General features: G+C 35.8%; 1 protein-coding gene across 1 annotated transcript in view; it reads left to right on the top strand.

Annotated features, from left to right (window-relative positions):
• The window catches only part of RBFOX1 (RNA binding fox-1 homolog 1), a 917,418-nt gene that overhangs the window by 882,035 nt on the left and 17,903 nt on the right, over positions 1–17,480 (top strand). Inside the window, 1 exon segment of the mRNA XM_055806591.1 lies at positions 3,300–3,364. Coding sequence (XP_055662566.1) covers positions 3,300–3,364 — 65 coding nt within the window.

Below are 17,480 nucleotides of genomic sequence, written 5' to 3'. Positions count from 1 at the left end.
CATATCCCATGAAATACAACGGTTACTGTTGTAAGTGTCCTGTTTGGTGTTTTATGCCAGTGAGATATATCTCTGTATTTGGACTGCAAGTGTTTTGACCCTATACTTAATTTTTTAAGACAACTGAAGCTGCTGTAACATTGTGTTATTGTTGTTTTGGAAGTAGCAAATATGCAAGCACAGATAAGGCAGTAGATGGTTTTTCAGTATTTTAGCTGAATTTTCAGAATAATAATTTAAAGCATAAAAGTCAGGCACTTTCTGTTTAAGTGTATGGAGCGAGGAGGGAAAAAGCATTCCTAACATATTTCTAAAACATAGGAAGTTATATTTGTTATTTATTATTATGTAATTATGTAATTATGTAAAATAACTTTTAAAGTATTTTATTTTGCAATATAGCTTAAGTCATGAAGATAAATATTTAATGTGTTACTAGAGGTGTATATGTAGTGAATATTACTAATGTATTCTTCACCTAAGATATCAGCCACATTCAAAATTAGAGACAAATTGTAAGGTAGAACTTGTCACAGAAGTTTAGAGTTCAGGGGTTTGAGTCAAATTCCCAACACAAAGTGCATCTTCAAGTATTTTGTCGCTGCAGTGATAAATTGTCTGAAGTGATTGAAGTAAACCAGTAAGAAAACAGTACCATGCCAAAACTGTAGAACACAAACCCCAACAAATCATTCGCTCTAAGAACGTTTTTATGTGTAACTATATGATAACTCATGTTAAAAATATGAAATCATGACATGGGCTGGTAGGGAGTTATGATTTTCCTGATAACCGAATGCGTCCTACATTTCGGTTCTTTGGAGAATTCAGGGAAATTAACTTAGATTCCTTTTGAACTTTATTGGTTTAGACTCAGTCTTTCCAGGACTCTGACAAATGTCATCCTGATTTTTGAATCCAGAGCATCTTAATAAAGTTAATAAAGTTGAGCTTTGTTGTTCAGCAGCAATTCTTTGATGAAAGCAGATCAAAATATAAGCATAAAATAAATGTAACCCTTATGTTTAAGGAGCAAGAAAGGGTCCGTCTTTGCAGTCTGACTAATTTTTAGTGATAGTTAAATAAAGGAAAGGAAAGGAATCCTCACAGAGCCTCCCGTCTGCAGCTAAGAGCAGCCAGTATGTGAACAGCCTGTCTCATTTTTGTCTGATGAAGAACACGGGACTGTTGATACCTCTCACGATGTCCTGCTCTGTGTTCTGTACTGCAGTGGGAGTCGTGTGCTTAGCTGGGCTGGAGTGAAGTGGCTCTCACATGGGAGGCAGGGCGCTTAGAAGTGGGCTACAGAACAAGCGCAGGAGTCACACCCATAGCAAACAGAATCATGTCGTACTGCAGAGTGACTTGCAGTCTGCCATCCCTTTTCAGGACTGGATCGTGAAAACAAGTTAAATATCTTCTTTATACTTTTGCCATTTGTACTTCTGCTTATCAGCACTCAGGGAAAAATGGGGAAAGAAAAAAATAAAAAGACAAAAAGGTGCTATGTTTAGCATTCAAAAGCTGGGAGGTGAGGACAGACACATTTGTATAATGTCTCACCTTGCTCCTTGCAGCACAAGCCCGACCAAGTGCACAGCTCGCGTTATTATCCCTCAGCCTCACTGTTTACTGGCTCCGTTTGCACTTGGTGACATTATTTGACATCTGATTGCCTGTATGCACATACCTGCCAGCAATATCTGCCTATTATACATTTTTGACAGTAATAGCCTTCTATTGGTTTATAAAAATCAAATGATCTGAAATGAGAAAGTATTTCATCTTGATGCTTCTGTGCTTGCACAGAGGAGCAGCTTGCTGCAGAAGAGCGAGGATATACAGTATCATGAAAGCACCTGCCTTATTCCAGGGGTTGTGTGACACAATTGCTGCTGGCAGGGAGCTGACCGGGAGCGGGGAGGTAAATGTAATATTCTCTGTGTGAGCACTTGAAAAAATCAGGAAGAATGTTCCTCAAGTAAGTTGACAATTCAAAGCCTGGAGTTTCTAATGAGCTGTCAGTATATGTAAAACATCTGTTTATTCTTAGTGTGATGCGGCGTTATCAGCCGAATGATTGATTTCCAAACCCAACCTGCTTTAAATCTTCAGACCAACAAAGGTTTACACACGTTAGGGATGAAAGCGATTCTGCCAAGGAAAGTAGTAGAGAGGGAAATAGCCTGTAAAGTATTTGAAATTGCTTTTCTGAAAAGACTGAATTTTTATTTGTAAAATCAAAATAAAACCCCACAAAAGTTCCTGCAGTAAAAACCTACTACTGTTACAGTAAAGGCTGTCAAGTTGTAGCCTGTTCTTCATTCTTCAGCATAATATCTTGTGTGAAGTCGGCCTTCAAAAAAAAAAAACAACAACAAAAAAAAATGGGGGGGGGGGCGGAAATCAATCTATTAAAGCAAATGGTTTGGGAAAAATGTGAATTTTATTCAGAGCTGAGCGATCTCATACTTTCTTATTCAAATCGTTGTTAAGGTAGGGGAAGGTGGCAAAGGAAATACATAAGTCCCCTGTCCCAGAGGATAATGGGATGGTGAATTCTAATTGGGACGTAAATCGCGTTTGTGTTATCTGTGGAGACTGGCCTGTGTTTGTTAATTGGCATGCTGAGATCATTTTGAAATGGTTGATATAACGCCGTGGTCCATTGACCAGGAAACGCTGCTGGTTTCACAGTTTGATAATCAATGCATCACTGCACACAATTCCTTTCAAATGTGTGTTTGTTTGTCCTGTTTGCTTAATTGAACAGCTGGAATTACTGTTACATACAACTGAATGTTAATTCATGGAAGAAGAGAATTTTGCTGCTTCATTATAATTTTATGTATAAATTGGAAACCTATGTAACATTAAGTGTTTACTGAGAGCACAAATTCATAGGTTTAATCAACCAGACATGCTAAATCATGTTTTGTACAAAAATGAATTGATTATTAGCTGAGTTTTTCTTTTAGGTTTGGTATCGCTTTATTAATGTGCACACATGTCATTCTTAAGAACAATTGCTACTTGAAAACTGCTGGAAAAATAGAGTATTGTGTTACAAAAAAATCCCATTGATGAATGCAGTTCATTGCTTTCTCCCGATCTTGGGGCAAATCTTAACAAGTACAAGTTGTGGTGATAGATTTTGCTTAATGATTCACTGAATTACGTTTTTAACCCCTTAACCGAACTTACAGCATGACAACACTCTTTTCAGTTGCTGCTAAATTTTGTATAATGTGATTTAAGGTGCTGTGGCAATCCAGTTAGAGCATGAGTTTGTGTTTCAGGGTGGTTATGCTGCCTACCGGTACGCCCAGCCTGCCACTGCCACTGCAGCTGCCTACAGTGACAGGTAAGACCTCATTTACTGCTAATAAATATTTGGCCAGTGGAAGTTGAAGATGATTCTATAAATTTGCCTTGTTGAAGTCTCATAACTGTCTTGTTGCTCTGCAGATAATTGTGATCTCAAAAGCAGGCTGTTTTATTATAATCCATGAATAGCCATAAATTGAGAGATTTTAGGCCTTAATTGAGAATCAGGCATGAGATGTGCGCATTCCCAAGCTGTAGATCATCCAGTTAATGTCTGTGACCCTTGTACAATGTAGATAAATATATGTACGGCTTCATGATGGTCTGCTGCTAAAGATCATTATTCGTCTTAGGAGTATTATTTGAGTTGATTTAGAATCTGAACCTATTGAGTGCCCTCAATTCTCATTGACATTGTTTTAGTTGGTGGAAATTGAGAATGAACTGTGTCTAAGCTGTCTAAGCTTGAACTATCCAAGGCAAAACAATATTTTTTTCCCATTTGCTTCCTTTCCAGACATTTGATTTTTTGAAATACTGAAGAAAAAAAGATCAGTGATTTTTCTTTTGCTCTGTATTTTTATCTGCAAAATGTAAACCACATTCAGTAGAAATAATGCCAGGAATAAAAGATTATTAAAATCTGCATAAAAGAAACATGCAAAGACTTAACATCTATAAACTAAAAGCGATGTCACATAAATTAACTTGTCATCTTGTATGATGAAGATTGGGACCCCATTGAAGTCAATGTCTAAATTGCTGTTGACTTCAGTAGGAATAGGTGTTTGTCAAATTGCATCAAATCAAGCCTTTGCAGTGTGTGGATGTGATTTTGTAATGAAAAGAAAGAATATTCTATGTTTTTCTTCATAAACTTGCCCTTAACAAGATCTATGCTCTCTTTAATACTTTTCAAGTACTTGAAGAGTGTACAGTCGTACAGGGAGGGTGTATATGGGGAAGGACAGATCCCTGCATATATTTTGCTTCACAATAGCAGCGAGAAGTAAGGTCACGTTTCTCAGTTTCTGATACAAGAAAGTTTTCGCTTGGAATCATGGAGAAAATTTCTTAAGTCTTGAATATGTTTAGAAAAATTTCTTCAGATGCTAAATTAGACATTGTTTTAAATGTTTCTGTTTCATAACAAAATCAACAGATAAAGTTCAGTGAACTATTTCTTAGCTCGAAGTGCTGTTCATGGATTCTGTATTTTTAGAACAAAGTACCATGGTATGAATGTTACAATGCTATGCATGCATATTTGCCTTTCAAATGCTTATTCTGGGTAATGATGAAATATTTTTTTTAAAGTTATGTAAATAAAATAATTTGCATGTATGGCTGAGGCATGCTGTGTCAGACAGGTAAGCAAGTTAATTTCTATTAATTTTGGGTCAGTAATATCAAGTAGGTATGTGCTGTATGCACTTTTTGGGGGATGTACTATTTCTACTTAGGGTAACCTACAAAGATGAAGTGCTACTCAGTAGTTTCATTTCATTTCCACAAAGGTGTGTTAGCATGTCACAGCTCTACTATTTCTCTGTGAGCTTATAACACAATTCCTGCTTCTAAAAACTTACTAAACTGAAAGGACAAAATTGTAACTAACCTCCTGTGGTTAGTGATTTTTTGCCAGATATCATCCAGGTGTCCCTGGACCATTCCATAGGGTGTTTATTCCTCTGAAGAAATGAATTTCTGAAAACCTATATGTTTCATAGAGAAGCTGAACAATATCAAGATGACTCTTAAATGCTTTAGCTATGAACTAATGTACCTTCTCATAAACCAAATCAAATGCTGTAAGATAAAACATCAGTTGGTCACATGTTCTGCTATGGGTAGAGAGTCAAGTAAGTTATGCTGACAAAAAAAGGAAAGGATTTGTCAAAGAAAATAGTGCTCTTAAATGCTATAAAGGGAGCTTGAGATGGTATTACTACCAATGCAGTTGTTACAACCCTTCATTCTCTTTTGGAAAAAATGTCTGATTTTCAGATACACTTTGTTTATAATTAGAATTGTAATAACCCGTCTTTGCTTGCATAATTTTAAATATCATATATGAATTCTCTCTCTTTTGGATATTTTTTTTAGTTTAGCTTCTCTTTTTAAAATGTTGTTAACCCTCACCTTTGAGCTGCTTCCCCCAAATGAATATGGTTTCTTGTCTTAATTACGAATATTGTAACTGAATTTCTTTATGGGAGAATCCTAAAACTAGCATAGAGAACAAAACAAATAACAGTCTGCTCAAACGTTTCTTTGCATATGGGAAACTATGTGCAAACATGGATACCTCTGATTACTCACAACTACAGTTTGCTTAATTTGACTAACTTTTCATTCATTTTTAATTAATTCAATTCAGCAGATTTCATGAATTCCTAATATTGAAAGTGCTGAAATACAGTTCAGTACAACTACTTGCATCTTTTCTTCTCAATGTAATAATCGTCCACTGTCCTCTGACAATATTGAGGATTCCATATCTCCTTATACGCTACTGTTATTTAGTGTTGATTTGAGCCCCTATTTAATTTAATTACACATTAGATATATTTACTATTCATGTATAAATGACGCCTAGAAAAATGAAGTGAGGACCAATGAGTATGTACTATTGAAGCAGTGATGTATCATGGAAATACTACTTCATATTAGTTTAAAAAATAATTTAAAAAAAGGTTTATTGTTTTGATCACAACTCATATACATGATGAATGGCAGCGTTCCGTATTTGACAAGCTTCTTAAGTCAGGAGATGGAAAGAGGAAATCTTTAGATTGGAGACATGTTTTGGTAAATTAAAAATAAAGGTTAACAGAAAGATTTGGGACTCCAGAATCAATACACCAAGTCAATGGATAATGATCACTGTAAGAGAGCTCAATTGTGAAGAAATGCGTTGGTATCCTTGTTTGTCACAGCTGGAAATATTGCTGGAAGTAGGCAAAGAACAGATATATAGGGGAGAATCAGGTAGCAAGGAAATCTCATGAAACAAAACAATGCAAACCCCTAAGTATGTGTTGAGAGAAATCATGTACTAAACCCACTTTTACAATGGAGGTAGACCTTGCAGATTTGTCCAGACATTTCTTAGGATTGTAAAACAAAAACAACAAAGCAAACAAAAAGGTACATATTGTTTTATTTATGAAGCAATATAATCACTGAATAAACCTTCAAAAATTTAGAATTGTTTTCTTCTACTGTGATCTGTCATCATACTAAATTGCACTTAAAGATTTGAAGTTCTTTGCAGAAGTGAGTCAAAAAAATCAAGGTTAACTTTCCAACATTTAAAGTATTTTTGATAAATTTTCCAGTTCTCATAATTGATAAAAGGGGGCCTACTGCTCTATATACATTCTTCACCATTCTGGAACTTTGCCTGCCAAACTATTTAAACTTAGAGTGTTTGGAAAAAAATAATTATAGGGATGTGCAATAGACATTAAATCAGATGTCAATAAAATGTTCGTACAGCTTTTATTCAGCTTTCATGGCATATTTAAAAAAATATACCTAAAAATGTAGTTGTTAGATTTCTGGCCAGGTCCGAAGTAAGAGAAACTAGCAAAGTCATCAAGTTTTCTATTTATGAGTTAGAGCAAGTCAAAGCATGGCAGTGGGGCGTATTGTCATTTTGTCATTGCATGTTCACTTGATGTTGCTAGTATGTCTGTAATGCTGTATTGGATTTGACAGATCCATCACATAGCTCAGTGAATGGCTTGCTTGAATTAAGCCTATGGGCAGACTTATTCACATTGATTGGCTATTGGTTTTGTGTTTTATGATTTGATTATTGCATCTTCGATCGGAGTAAGCAGAATGTTCCTTTTTTGCATATTACCTTTGTCAGCAATATTTATGAAAGTATATATGGTAGTGTAATAGACCAGACCCCCAATAACAGGAAACTAGCCTTGTCTGAAAGGCAGTGTCATTTCACTTGTACTGCTTGCTAACCCTGTTGCACTTAATAACGATAATTATGTGTGTTTATATATGTATGATTGTGGATTCATATATATACACACATTCCCCATCCATCAGCCACCCACAAAAATGCACACACACATGCACACGCACGTGTACAGAGGTGTTTTGCTCTGAGCTTAATTCCCTTTTCCAAATAGAGTGTCAAATTTAAATCTCACTACAAACAACGGGAAGATTGCCACTGATGACCTTGTTGTCTGGATTAGATCCCTCATCACTGGAAGCTTGACTTTTTTTTTCACTAATCTTTTTAAAAAGCAGTTAAGGCATATTCCAAAATATTTTGCACATAACACTTTGCAGTATAATTTTTTTATTTTTTTTTCCCCACTATCAGTTTGTGTTATATGTTCTCTGGTCATACGTAGGATTTTATGTGAAATTTAAGACAGGAGATCTTGTCATAGGAAAGTTGTTTATCTTCCAAATCTGAAATCTTACTCCCGGCAAAATCCTGATATTCTAATAGTTTAAATTTTTAGCATGCCTATGTGAACTATTCATTTTTGTCAAAGTACTAGTGTCTAGAGAGACACAATTTAATATATTTTCCAGCTCTCTTTGGCCAAGTAATTGAGAGTAATACTTGACATTTGTGCTGAGACTATCCTAAAATAGAATAGGTACAGATTTGATTTAATGGAAACATCCTCATTAAAGAATGAAAAACTAGAACGAAGAATAAAAACCCCACAAAATACAAAATGTGAGCGTCTATAGATGGAGGTAATTTTTTTGTATATTGTGGACTTTAAGATCTTCTATTTTATGAATAAAAATTGAATACCACTATACTTTTATTCAGATTATTTTCTCTTATTGAGGATCTTACTACTGACACCTACTAAAAATTAAGCATCTGAGAGCATATAAAATATAATAGCATCTTCAGTCAGAATTTAATTTTCCATTAAATAATTTTACAGAAGGATAAATATTTTAAACTGTAGTACTTCGTTCATTTCATGATCATACTTTTTAAGATTTAGGAAAAAGACCTTCTATGCACAGTTTTAATTTCTAAAGTAAGTGGGTTGGAAGAGGAAAAAGAATAGAACATAGTGATAACTTTACTCTTCTGCTCCCAGCTGGGACCTTCAAACCTTTTTGCATTTTGTTATACAAGTTGAACGTCAAGAAATAGAGGAGTTTTGGGGGACAAGATGACACATAAGCACTATATAGCCCATATTCTAGGCTACTCAGATTTTGAGAACGGAAAGGAACAGTTAGCATCGTGACCAGGTACAAAGGTTGTGTTTAGCTTTTGTAACAGCAATAATATAGCATATAATTAATACTTCTTCACACACTTAGGTTTGATGTGGTGATGTTCGATTGGTCTAGTTTTTTTTCTGGATATCCTTTATGGTAGCTAAAGGTTGTTTATTCCCTAATACTGCAAATAAAAATCATTCACTTTGCTGTTATAGAGAGGTGATGGGTTTGGGCATCTACCCATTAGGCTTGTATGTCTTTCTGTCTGTATCTGATCTGTGGCAAACTAGAAGGTCACTGGCATCATGTTAGTATTTTGTAATCCATATCCATCACTCAGGTCACAGTTTGGGGAATGACTGGAGTATATGACTCATGTTATAGCCATAACAGTACCCGTTAGTGAAAGAATTAGAAGTAAAAGTGGGTGATTACGAATAAAGGGAATGTAGCAGGGAAAAAAAAATAAAAATCAAAGAGTTTAAAATTCTGTGAACAGGGAGTTTCATGTAGAGCAATTTGACAGGAATTTCCTGAAATAAAATGTATTGCGTAGAGTACTTCCTAAGTATTGAAACATGCTTCATTTAAAATACTGTAAATGTAATGCTTTTTGGGGGGAGATGCAGGGAGGCATATTAATGTAGGAAAACATGGCAAACAATTACTTTTCATAAAAATATAATCTCCTACCAGGTCTAGAAAGGTACTTTACATACTTTGATATTTTAAGATGTTCCTCTAACGTTTGGTAGAATGAACATGTTTTCCAATACTTTGAAGGCTTGATTCATCTGTGTGTAATATCACTATCCATGTAATATCCATGTAACTATTAAAACTACTCCACTAGTTCAAAACTGAGGTAACACAGCAGCGAAAAAGCTTAGGGTTCCTGGCCCAGGATGGTGGTAAACAGATTATGGAACTTTTGTCATGTCAGAGCTTGTATTCTTCATACCCTGCTTCTACATCTCTTTACTGTAATTTCCATTCTCCTTCACTTGTAATATCAAGGGATATTTTAGGAATCCCTATAGACAAGTAACAGCTTGGCTATTACTGTAAGATTAGGTCTGACATGCATGCTGGAAATCATGAAGAAAAAATTGAGAGAGCAGGCAAAGGAACACCAAAGCCTAGATTTCCATACCTGCCTTCCTAAAGTGCTCAGGTTAAAAGATTATAAGTACTTTTGCTGCCAGTTTCTTCTTGAACATAGTAGGAGCTGTTGAATGCTTATTATTTTCAAAAAAAAAAAAAAAAAAAAAAAAAAGAAATCAGTGCCTCTGTTCTGATATTTGTATATCAACTTCAGTTTTCTTGCTTTATTTAATACATCTAGCCTACATCAGGATGTATAGTATCAGCTTTAACTTGGGAGTTTCTTTCTTTAGAATAAAAGCTCATAGTAAATAACTGTGATTATAAATACATTCCTTTGATGCATTTTCATGCATGCTTTTCCTCATTAAAGGGGGGGGGGAAGGATTGCTTAATATTTTCAAAGTAGGAATTATTAAATGGACATGTTTACTCCTAGAGGATATTGAAAGAAAGTGTGACTTTACATTTTTGAACTGCGTTGTATTCAACAGACTGGGTGAATATGGAGTTAGGGAGTGACTAAAACATTGATTCCTAATCCAACAGACCAAAGCTGTTACAGTCTATTGGGTCAATGCCTGTGACATGACAGACCATAACAGTTCCTTTGGACATGTCAGTTGCTAATTATACACTTTTTAGTTTTCAGATCATTGACTTGATAGACCACAAAATGGCAGATTACAACATGCTCTAAGTATTGTCAACCTGAGTGCTTTAAAAGCAAGAAGGAGCTAAGAGCATTGTGAAAGAGTCAGAGAGAAGGTGAAGGAATTAAATTTTATTAATAAAATATGGAATGAATTGGATATAGTTTGTATGGATTAGGTATGCAATTTGCTATGTCTTTTAGGCAAGGTGAGGAATTATTAGAAGAACAAATTTAAAGTAACTATGCAGATGAAATTAATTAAGAAAGAGGCAATTTACACTCTTGCATGTCCTTACTGTAGTGTTTCCCTCCTCAAAGGAGTCTAAAGCATTTGACAAGGTATTTAAATAGGAATTTTTTTTTTCCAATTCTTTTGGGCTTGCCACATTTCTAATACTCTAGGAACACACCTGGGGCAAAACAGCAGTTTGTAAGAGTACTGCTCAGCAGAATGGGAGTAGGAAGTTTACCCATGTATCCTGAAGAACAAATCTTTCATGAAAACTGCTATAGGAGGTTCCGTATACATGCAGAAAAAAGTAAAGTCTTCATTTAAACCAAACTTGTACCAGCCTCTAAACTTCATTTTGTGTTTCTTGAATGAATATCTTAAATAATCCTGGCAAGGTTTCCATATATATGGTATTTCAGTTATAATATGAAAAAATGATGTTGTCAAGTAATTTGTAAAGTCATTCAACCTTTAAAATAATTTTAAGGGAAAGAATTTTTGTTATTCGTAATTGCTAAAGAAGTTTATAATTACACCTCTGTGTACTAGGAGACTTTATTGTGGATGCAATGGTAGTTACTAGTAAACTATAATAATCGTTATGAAATCAGAAACCAGTATGAAGTATGTTTTAATGAATACGTTTTAAAGATGACACAATATACGTAAACAACAAATTCCCCAATAAAATAAATATATATATGTTGTTATGCATTTTACTGGATAAAATACTGATTCTTTACACAAGGCTGACTTCAAAATGTTGTATTTTTTGCCTTAAAGAGAGTGAAAAATATCTCCAATATATAGTAATAAACATAATTTTCAAATATAAATTATGAAACTGCAAAAATACCCTTAATGTAGCAGTCCTGGATCATACTGACATCAGTTTACATTGCTGACACAGAGCACCTCTGAAGTGAAGTTACTGGATTCCTTTTTCAAGGATTTAGTTTAAGTGTGTTGGCTGTGTTAACCACAGTAAAAGGCAAATAATCTTGAAGCGTTTATGCCACTGAGGTCAGTATGAATTCTACTGTTGATTTATGTGGTGTTCAGAATTTCACCTGTTATAGATTTCACTTTAAAATGTTAAGATCCACTTAAATCATCTGTGTTCCTCTTGCAGATAAATATGCATATTTATAGTATGTATATTGTCTTCTTAATAATCAATACATTTGTGCTATGTATAATATATTATGTAATCCTTCATCCACATGGCAGGTAATACGAATTAGAACCAAGCATATCTGTATAGCTCTGATTTAAAAAACAAATAAATTGGCAACTAAAATGCATTGATTTAAAAAATGCAGGTGAAAGGCTACAGTAGATTTTTCTGCTGCTTGTGATGTAAGACACTGACCACATTTTGGCAATATATTAAAAAGAAACATTTCTTTTGTAACAACTATGCTAAGTTGCACGACTGTACTAAGTTGCAAAGCGCAACACCAATTTGCTAGAAATGTTCTTTATACAGCCTTTGAGGGGTAACAGGAGAAGGCAAGAGAGGGGGAGCTTGTATACAAGGCATTGCCGGGGAAAGTTATAGCTACAGCGTATGCGGTACGGACACCTCATCATTTCCCAAACACGCCTGGCAGCTTTAATGTGAGGCTACGCTAAAAGGAGTGGCTCTCTTGTAGCATCGGAATGTGCTATTTCAATAGTTCAATAGAAGGGCTAAAAAAGATGCCTGTCCCTCTGCTGGGGAAAGCCTGACGTAAGAACACAATTTATGAGAAAGCATCTTCTGTTTTTTGGGGTCTTTTTCTCTGAGTAGATAGACTAGTACAGGCATATCACCGGTGTTGGGAATGCACATTTCCATTGGTGTCCAGGAGAGCTTTTTTTCCCCTTTTTCTTGAAGATGTGCTTTTCACAAGTGCAAAAGTACTTTTTGATATTGAAACTAATTATACATGTTCAAGAACTTGTGACTGGTGGCAAGATAAAATCTAATGAGAGAGAATTCTGTCTCCTGCTGTCTTTGGCAGTCTGAATGATGTTAGAGACATCTTGTTGTGGGCTAAATCATGCTGAAATCTCCTGTATTGAGCACAAAGAAGACACAAAATGTAACGCAGAGATGACTAAGGTGGGACTCAAGGGCTTGCTTAAGCCACTTGGAAACAGGGATCTAGTGGCATTTGAGACACTCCAGGGCATGTGAGACCCCCATGCAGGCAGAGGGGACACTGGACCTTCTGGAGCGGCAGCTGAGTCCAGGCAGATGGACGAGCTGCCTTTGCTTGGGCAATCAAGATGAGTTTTAGTGTTTTCTGTGAGGTAATATTTACAGAAGTAGCTACATTAATTTCTTTTGATGCAGGGTTTTACTCCATGTGCTTCCAAGCCCTGCCTCAAAATTTCAGAAAAAAAAAATAATAAAAAAAATGGTCAGGATTGATGGAGGTGGGAGATACACTATTTTTTGACAGTGAAAGCAGAATATCTGTGTCTTCCTCTTTGTCTCAGCATCATTCATAGTAGCTAGATTGGACAAGTGATTCTGTAGAAAAAAAACACAAAACCTGACATCAAAGAAATTAGTTGAAAAGTCAAATATACTTTCCTAATGCCCATCAAGTCGAGCAAGTTACTGTTAGTGTTGTTGAAGCTTGATACCACATGAATTCCTTTCTATTTATAGTTCTTTTTCATTTAATATATCTTATTGGTATGGCTGTGAAGTTGTTTAGCTGTCTTTGTGTTGTGATTCAAATGCTATGAGTATGATAATGTACTTTGATCTTACAGTAATGGGAATATAAAGCACAATAATAACAAAATCAACCTTCTTGTTATAGTTACTATACTAATATTAAAAAGCTTGAATTCTTTGAGAACGTTGATATTTAAATTTAGGACACCAGAAGGAGAGAGTTGGGGAGGACTTCATAAAATGATTTTAGAGGGAAACTGAAACTTTGTCAGTACTTGAACATTACAGAAACTATTCAAGCAGCCAGCCATCAGCTGTGTTATTATTCATAGTGAAAAGGCCTTCAACGTTAGAGTCCTAACAAGACCAATGAAGCTTTGAAGTTTAGAGCATGAAGGAAAAATAAAGTAGCTTTAATAATATAAAGGAGAAATGTACAGATGTAACACATATAAGACTTTTGGGAAAAATCATTGCTACGTCCTATAGTTAGTCCCAGCTCCTTGGAGAATACAGTTTGGAATGCCTCAGGGAAGCCAGTTCTGTCAGTTCAGCTGCATCAATTTTACTGGCTGAGGTTCTGACCCAGGAAATCTAAATACTGACTGTACTTGTAAATCCCATGGTTTTACCAGAAAAAGTCAATTGATTACATATAGTTTAAGCCTTCCCACTGTAACTTCTGTTCAGTATTGTATTTACCTGGATCCTGATTTCCTGTGTTCTGGTGCTTGGCACTGTTTGCAGCAGCTGCTATATTTTTGGGAGCGAGGGCTGCACCTCTGTGCTGAGCAAAATTATTTCTGTCTAGTTTTGTGAAGTTCGTAAGCCAAGTCCAAGAATTGTGGTGTATGAAACATAATCACTGTATGTTAGTGGATGATGATTTCTTTTCGGTTTGAAATTTCCCAGAGTTAGTGTGATTATTTTTAGGGAAGTCCTGATTTCTTAAAATCCCACATGACCTCTAGTATGGCTTCTGTTTTATAGAAGCTCTGTGTTGCTAAGAAGGACTAAAAACTACTGGGAGTGCTGGGTGAAATTATGTGTGTGTCTAATTTTTTTTTTTTAATTATGTGCTGTATAAAATAGAAATAGCGTTGAGTAGTCCAACTGTCACCCTGCCTTTTAGAGAGAAGGTAAGATCCCACAGAAGACTTAGTAACTTGTCCCGTGTGCCCTGCAAACATAGGTTCTTCCACTCACAGTGACCTAAGCGTTGGTAAGCGTTCAGCTTCTGCACTGTCAGAGTGCTGTAGAGCGAATGTATGGGGGTTTTGTCTGCCCTACTTCGGCACAGCTAAGGTGACTTGCGAGGAGCAAGTCTGTAGAAGGCAGCCCTTCTTGAAAAATGGGTAGATGCAATATTTGGTAAGGGAAAGTACTGACAAAATATGTTTATGAAGTATCTTAGGCCCTTTAATTAACTTGTGGTAGTATAAACATACTGAAGAAATTAGGCTGTGGTATTGGGGGTGGGGTGGGGGAGAATAGTCCAGAAGGCCCAATTTCTGTGGCTATGCAACATTTAGCGAAGTAATTTGTAATCAGTAGTATTTTTCACTAAATAGTGTATGTAATGAAAAACCTTAGTTAAGCTTCACTTAAATTCCTGTTCTTCACTTGCTTAAATATTTCGGTTTGATATTTCATTATCTAAGTCTTTCAATTCAGTAGCCTGCTTTAACACAGAACAGGCTACTTTTAGTCAGGTGATAAAGTTGAACCTGAAAATATTTCGTTATGCTCTTTGAAGTTTGATGCCGCAGAGCATGGGTTGGATTCTGGCAGCTGGACTTTTCCTGCCCACCTCATGCCATCACAAAAACTTTCAAACAATATTTGGTTTTACAGTGCAAGCTCTGTCCATAAATATGAATTATTACTTTAATAATGACTAAAAGTCATTCCTGAGGTCATAAGCCCTACCATTGCTAGTCAAGGCTCTTTTAATAAAAGGTCTCCCATAATAAAAAGTGCAGTACAGAAAGATACACGGCGAAAATCATGCTTTTTTGTTTTTCAGGCTACCCTGTGAAAAAGATGATGAAGTGGAAATGCTGCCAGGGGGTGGTGAAAAGCTAAAGCTAAAGCTAAAGTTGTTCTCCATTCTACCACACATTGCATCCTCCTAGGGCAGGGTAGCAAGCAGTAAAAACTCAATGACGGGTTTCTTCACAGAAGTAGTTCTGTATGTTAAACAGCCATAGTGAGGATAAGGCTTGGACTCTAGTGATTAAAGATTAAAAAAAAAAAAAAAAGTTAAAAAAAAATACAGTTTTATGCTGCAGTATGGTCTGTTTTCACCAAACTAACAGCATCCAGGGGAGAGAAAGCAAGCACCTAATGTACTGGGTATGCAAAAGACCTGCTGGGTAGAAATAGGTGCTAAAACTGATAGGGGGGTCATGTCAGTTTAAGGGCCTGCCAAAGTGTCTGTGGGGAATAGAGAGGAAGAATTTAGAACATATTTGAATCTTTTCAAAATTGGGGTAATGCAGGTTCAATAACTACCCCAAAGTAAGAAAAAGCATCTAAATCACTTAATATTTTGTTGCCCTCCCCTTCTGTTTCTGTCTGAATTCAGGAAATACCTCAAATGTTATCTTTTTCCCAAGTTTAAAAATATCTTTATTACCATACTAGTAAAAATCTGTGGTAGTTTTCAATTTCCTAGAAGGAATAAGAAAATGATACATAGGCTGGAAAGAAGTAATAGTATGCAGAAGTGTTTGCCCTTGGGAAATAGCTGCTGAGGTGGAAGGTAGCCAGTCCGGCTCCCAGAGGCTCATTTCCCTGACCTGCGCTGGCCGGGTCCCACCGGCGAGTGGGGGCTGCCAAAGCGTGTCACCCCAGCACCCACAAGTGGGGCACCAGCCCAGGGTGCGAATAGCTGGCAGATTGAATATATCCAACTGCACATTCTGATTGCTGTATTTGTCATGTTAGTCTCTCAGTTTATACTTCTGTTTATCTCCCTTAAAACCAGTAACAACTCTTATAAATTTATTAAAAGGAAAAAAAAAAAGTTTTCTGGATTTCAAATGTCTGTTCTTTTACATCTAAAGCAGAAAACGATGAGCAGTAAAATTTTTGTCCTATACTTTCACTGTTAATACACAAATTAAATTACAGAAGCAATTCCGTATCGTAATAATTGAGCAGGGCTTATTGTGTAATAAAGTTGGGCCCACTTAGGTTTCTTGTACCTTTTTGAATCCATAGAAAGTGTAGCAGTGATGAGGAACATTATAAGAGCCTAAAACATGTCATGAATTTTCACTGTGTCTTTCTTGTGAGTTTTTTAAGCCTTGTGCATAAAATTAAAGGGAACAACCAAGGACATTGGTAGGTAGCTGCCCTTGTCCAGGTCTGCTCCTCATGTACTTTAAGACATATAGGATAAGATGCACCACAGTGTCATTTAACTCAGGAGGACTCCTTTTGCAAACTGGGGGGTTGTCCACAGTAAGGAATAATACTGCCTTGGCCATCGGGTGTGATATATGTGTGTAGCAACACCTCTGATTATCAGTTGGCCCTCTTGGTCTACATAGACAATAGCATAGAATTTAACTAAATATAAAAACACTAAAGCCATGAAAGGACTAAGCAATTTTTTGTAATTGTTACAAATAACACCCAATTAATTATAAAAAATTGAACTGACTTACTGAACTCCAGCACCTAGTCTTTTAATTCTTGCAGCTACAATGCTGACCAATATGTAATTTTCTCCTTACTTTTAAAATTGATTTATGAAGTTGAGAAATTAATTTTACAAAAGCAAAACACAGGGAAAATAGTATCTTCCTATGTAAATCGAAGCAATGTAACAGGGAACATTTATGGTAGATATTTTTAAAATAGGTATTACTCTGGCCTAATTTTTTTTTAAATTAGTTTTCTACAAGTAATGAGTCAAAAGTTGGTAATAAGAAGTAAGATCTCAGAACAGTTTCAATAACATCTGTCATTCCAAAAGACAAATAGCAGTTCGTGTTCTGGGGTCTTTCTGTATGTAACTAAGCCAGCGTATTATTCTTACAGATAATTCTGTACTTTGGCACCTGAAGATAGAGTATCTGTGGCTCAGAGCTCCGTAACAACCAACCTTCTGAACAGAGATAAAGAAAACGAGTTTCTCAGCTAGCCACTTCCCAGGCAGTTTTTAAGGAAAAGTGATCTTTTGATTTAGATGAGGGAGCAGTATAATAACTTCATAGAAATGAATCAAAAGGTTTTTTCTA

This window comes from Falco peregrinus, chromosome 5 (genome assembly GCF_023634155.1).
Source record: "Falco peregrinus isolate bFalPer1 chromosome 5, bFalPer1.pri, whole genome shotgun sequence".
Classification (NCBI taxonomy): domain Eukaryota; kingdom Metazoa; phylum Chordata; class Aves; order Falconiformes; family Falconidae; genus Falco; species Falco peregrinus.
Note: the sequence above shows the minus strand (reverse complement) of the source record. Positions and strands in the feature narration are given on the sequence as shown.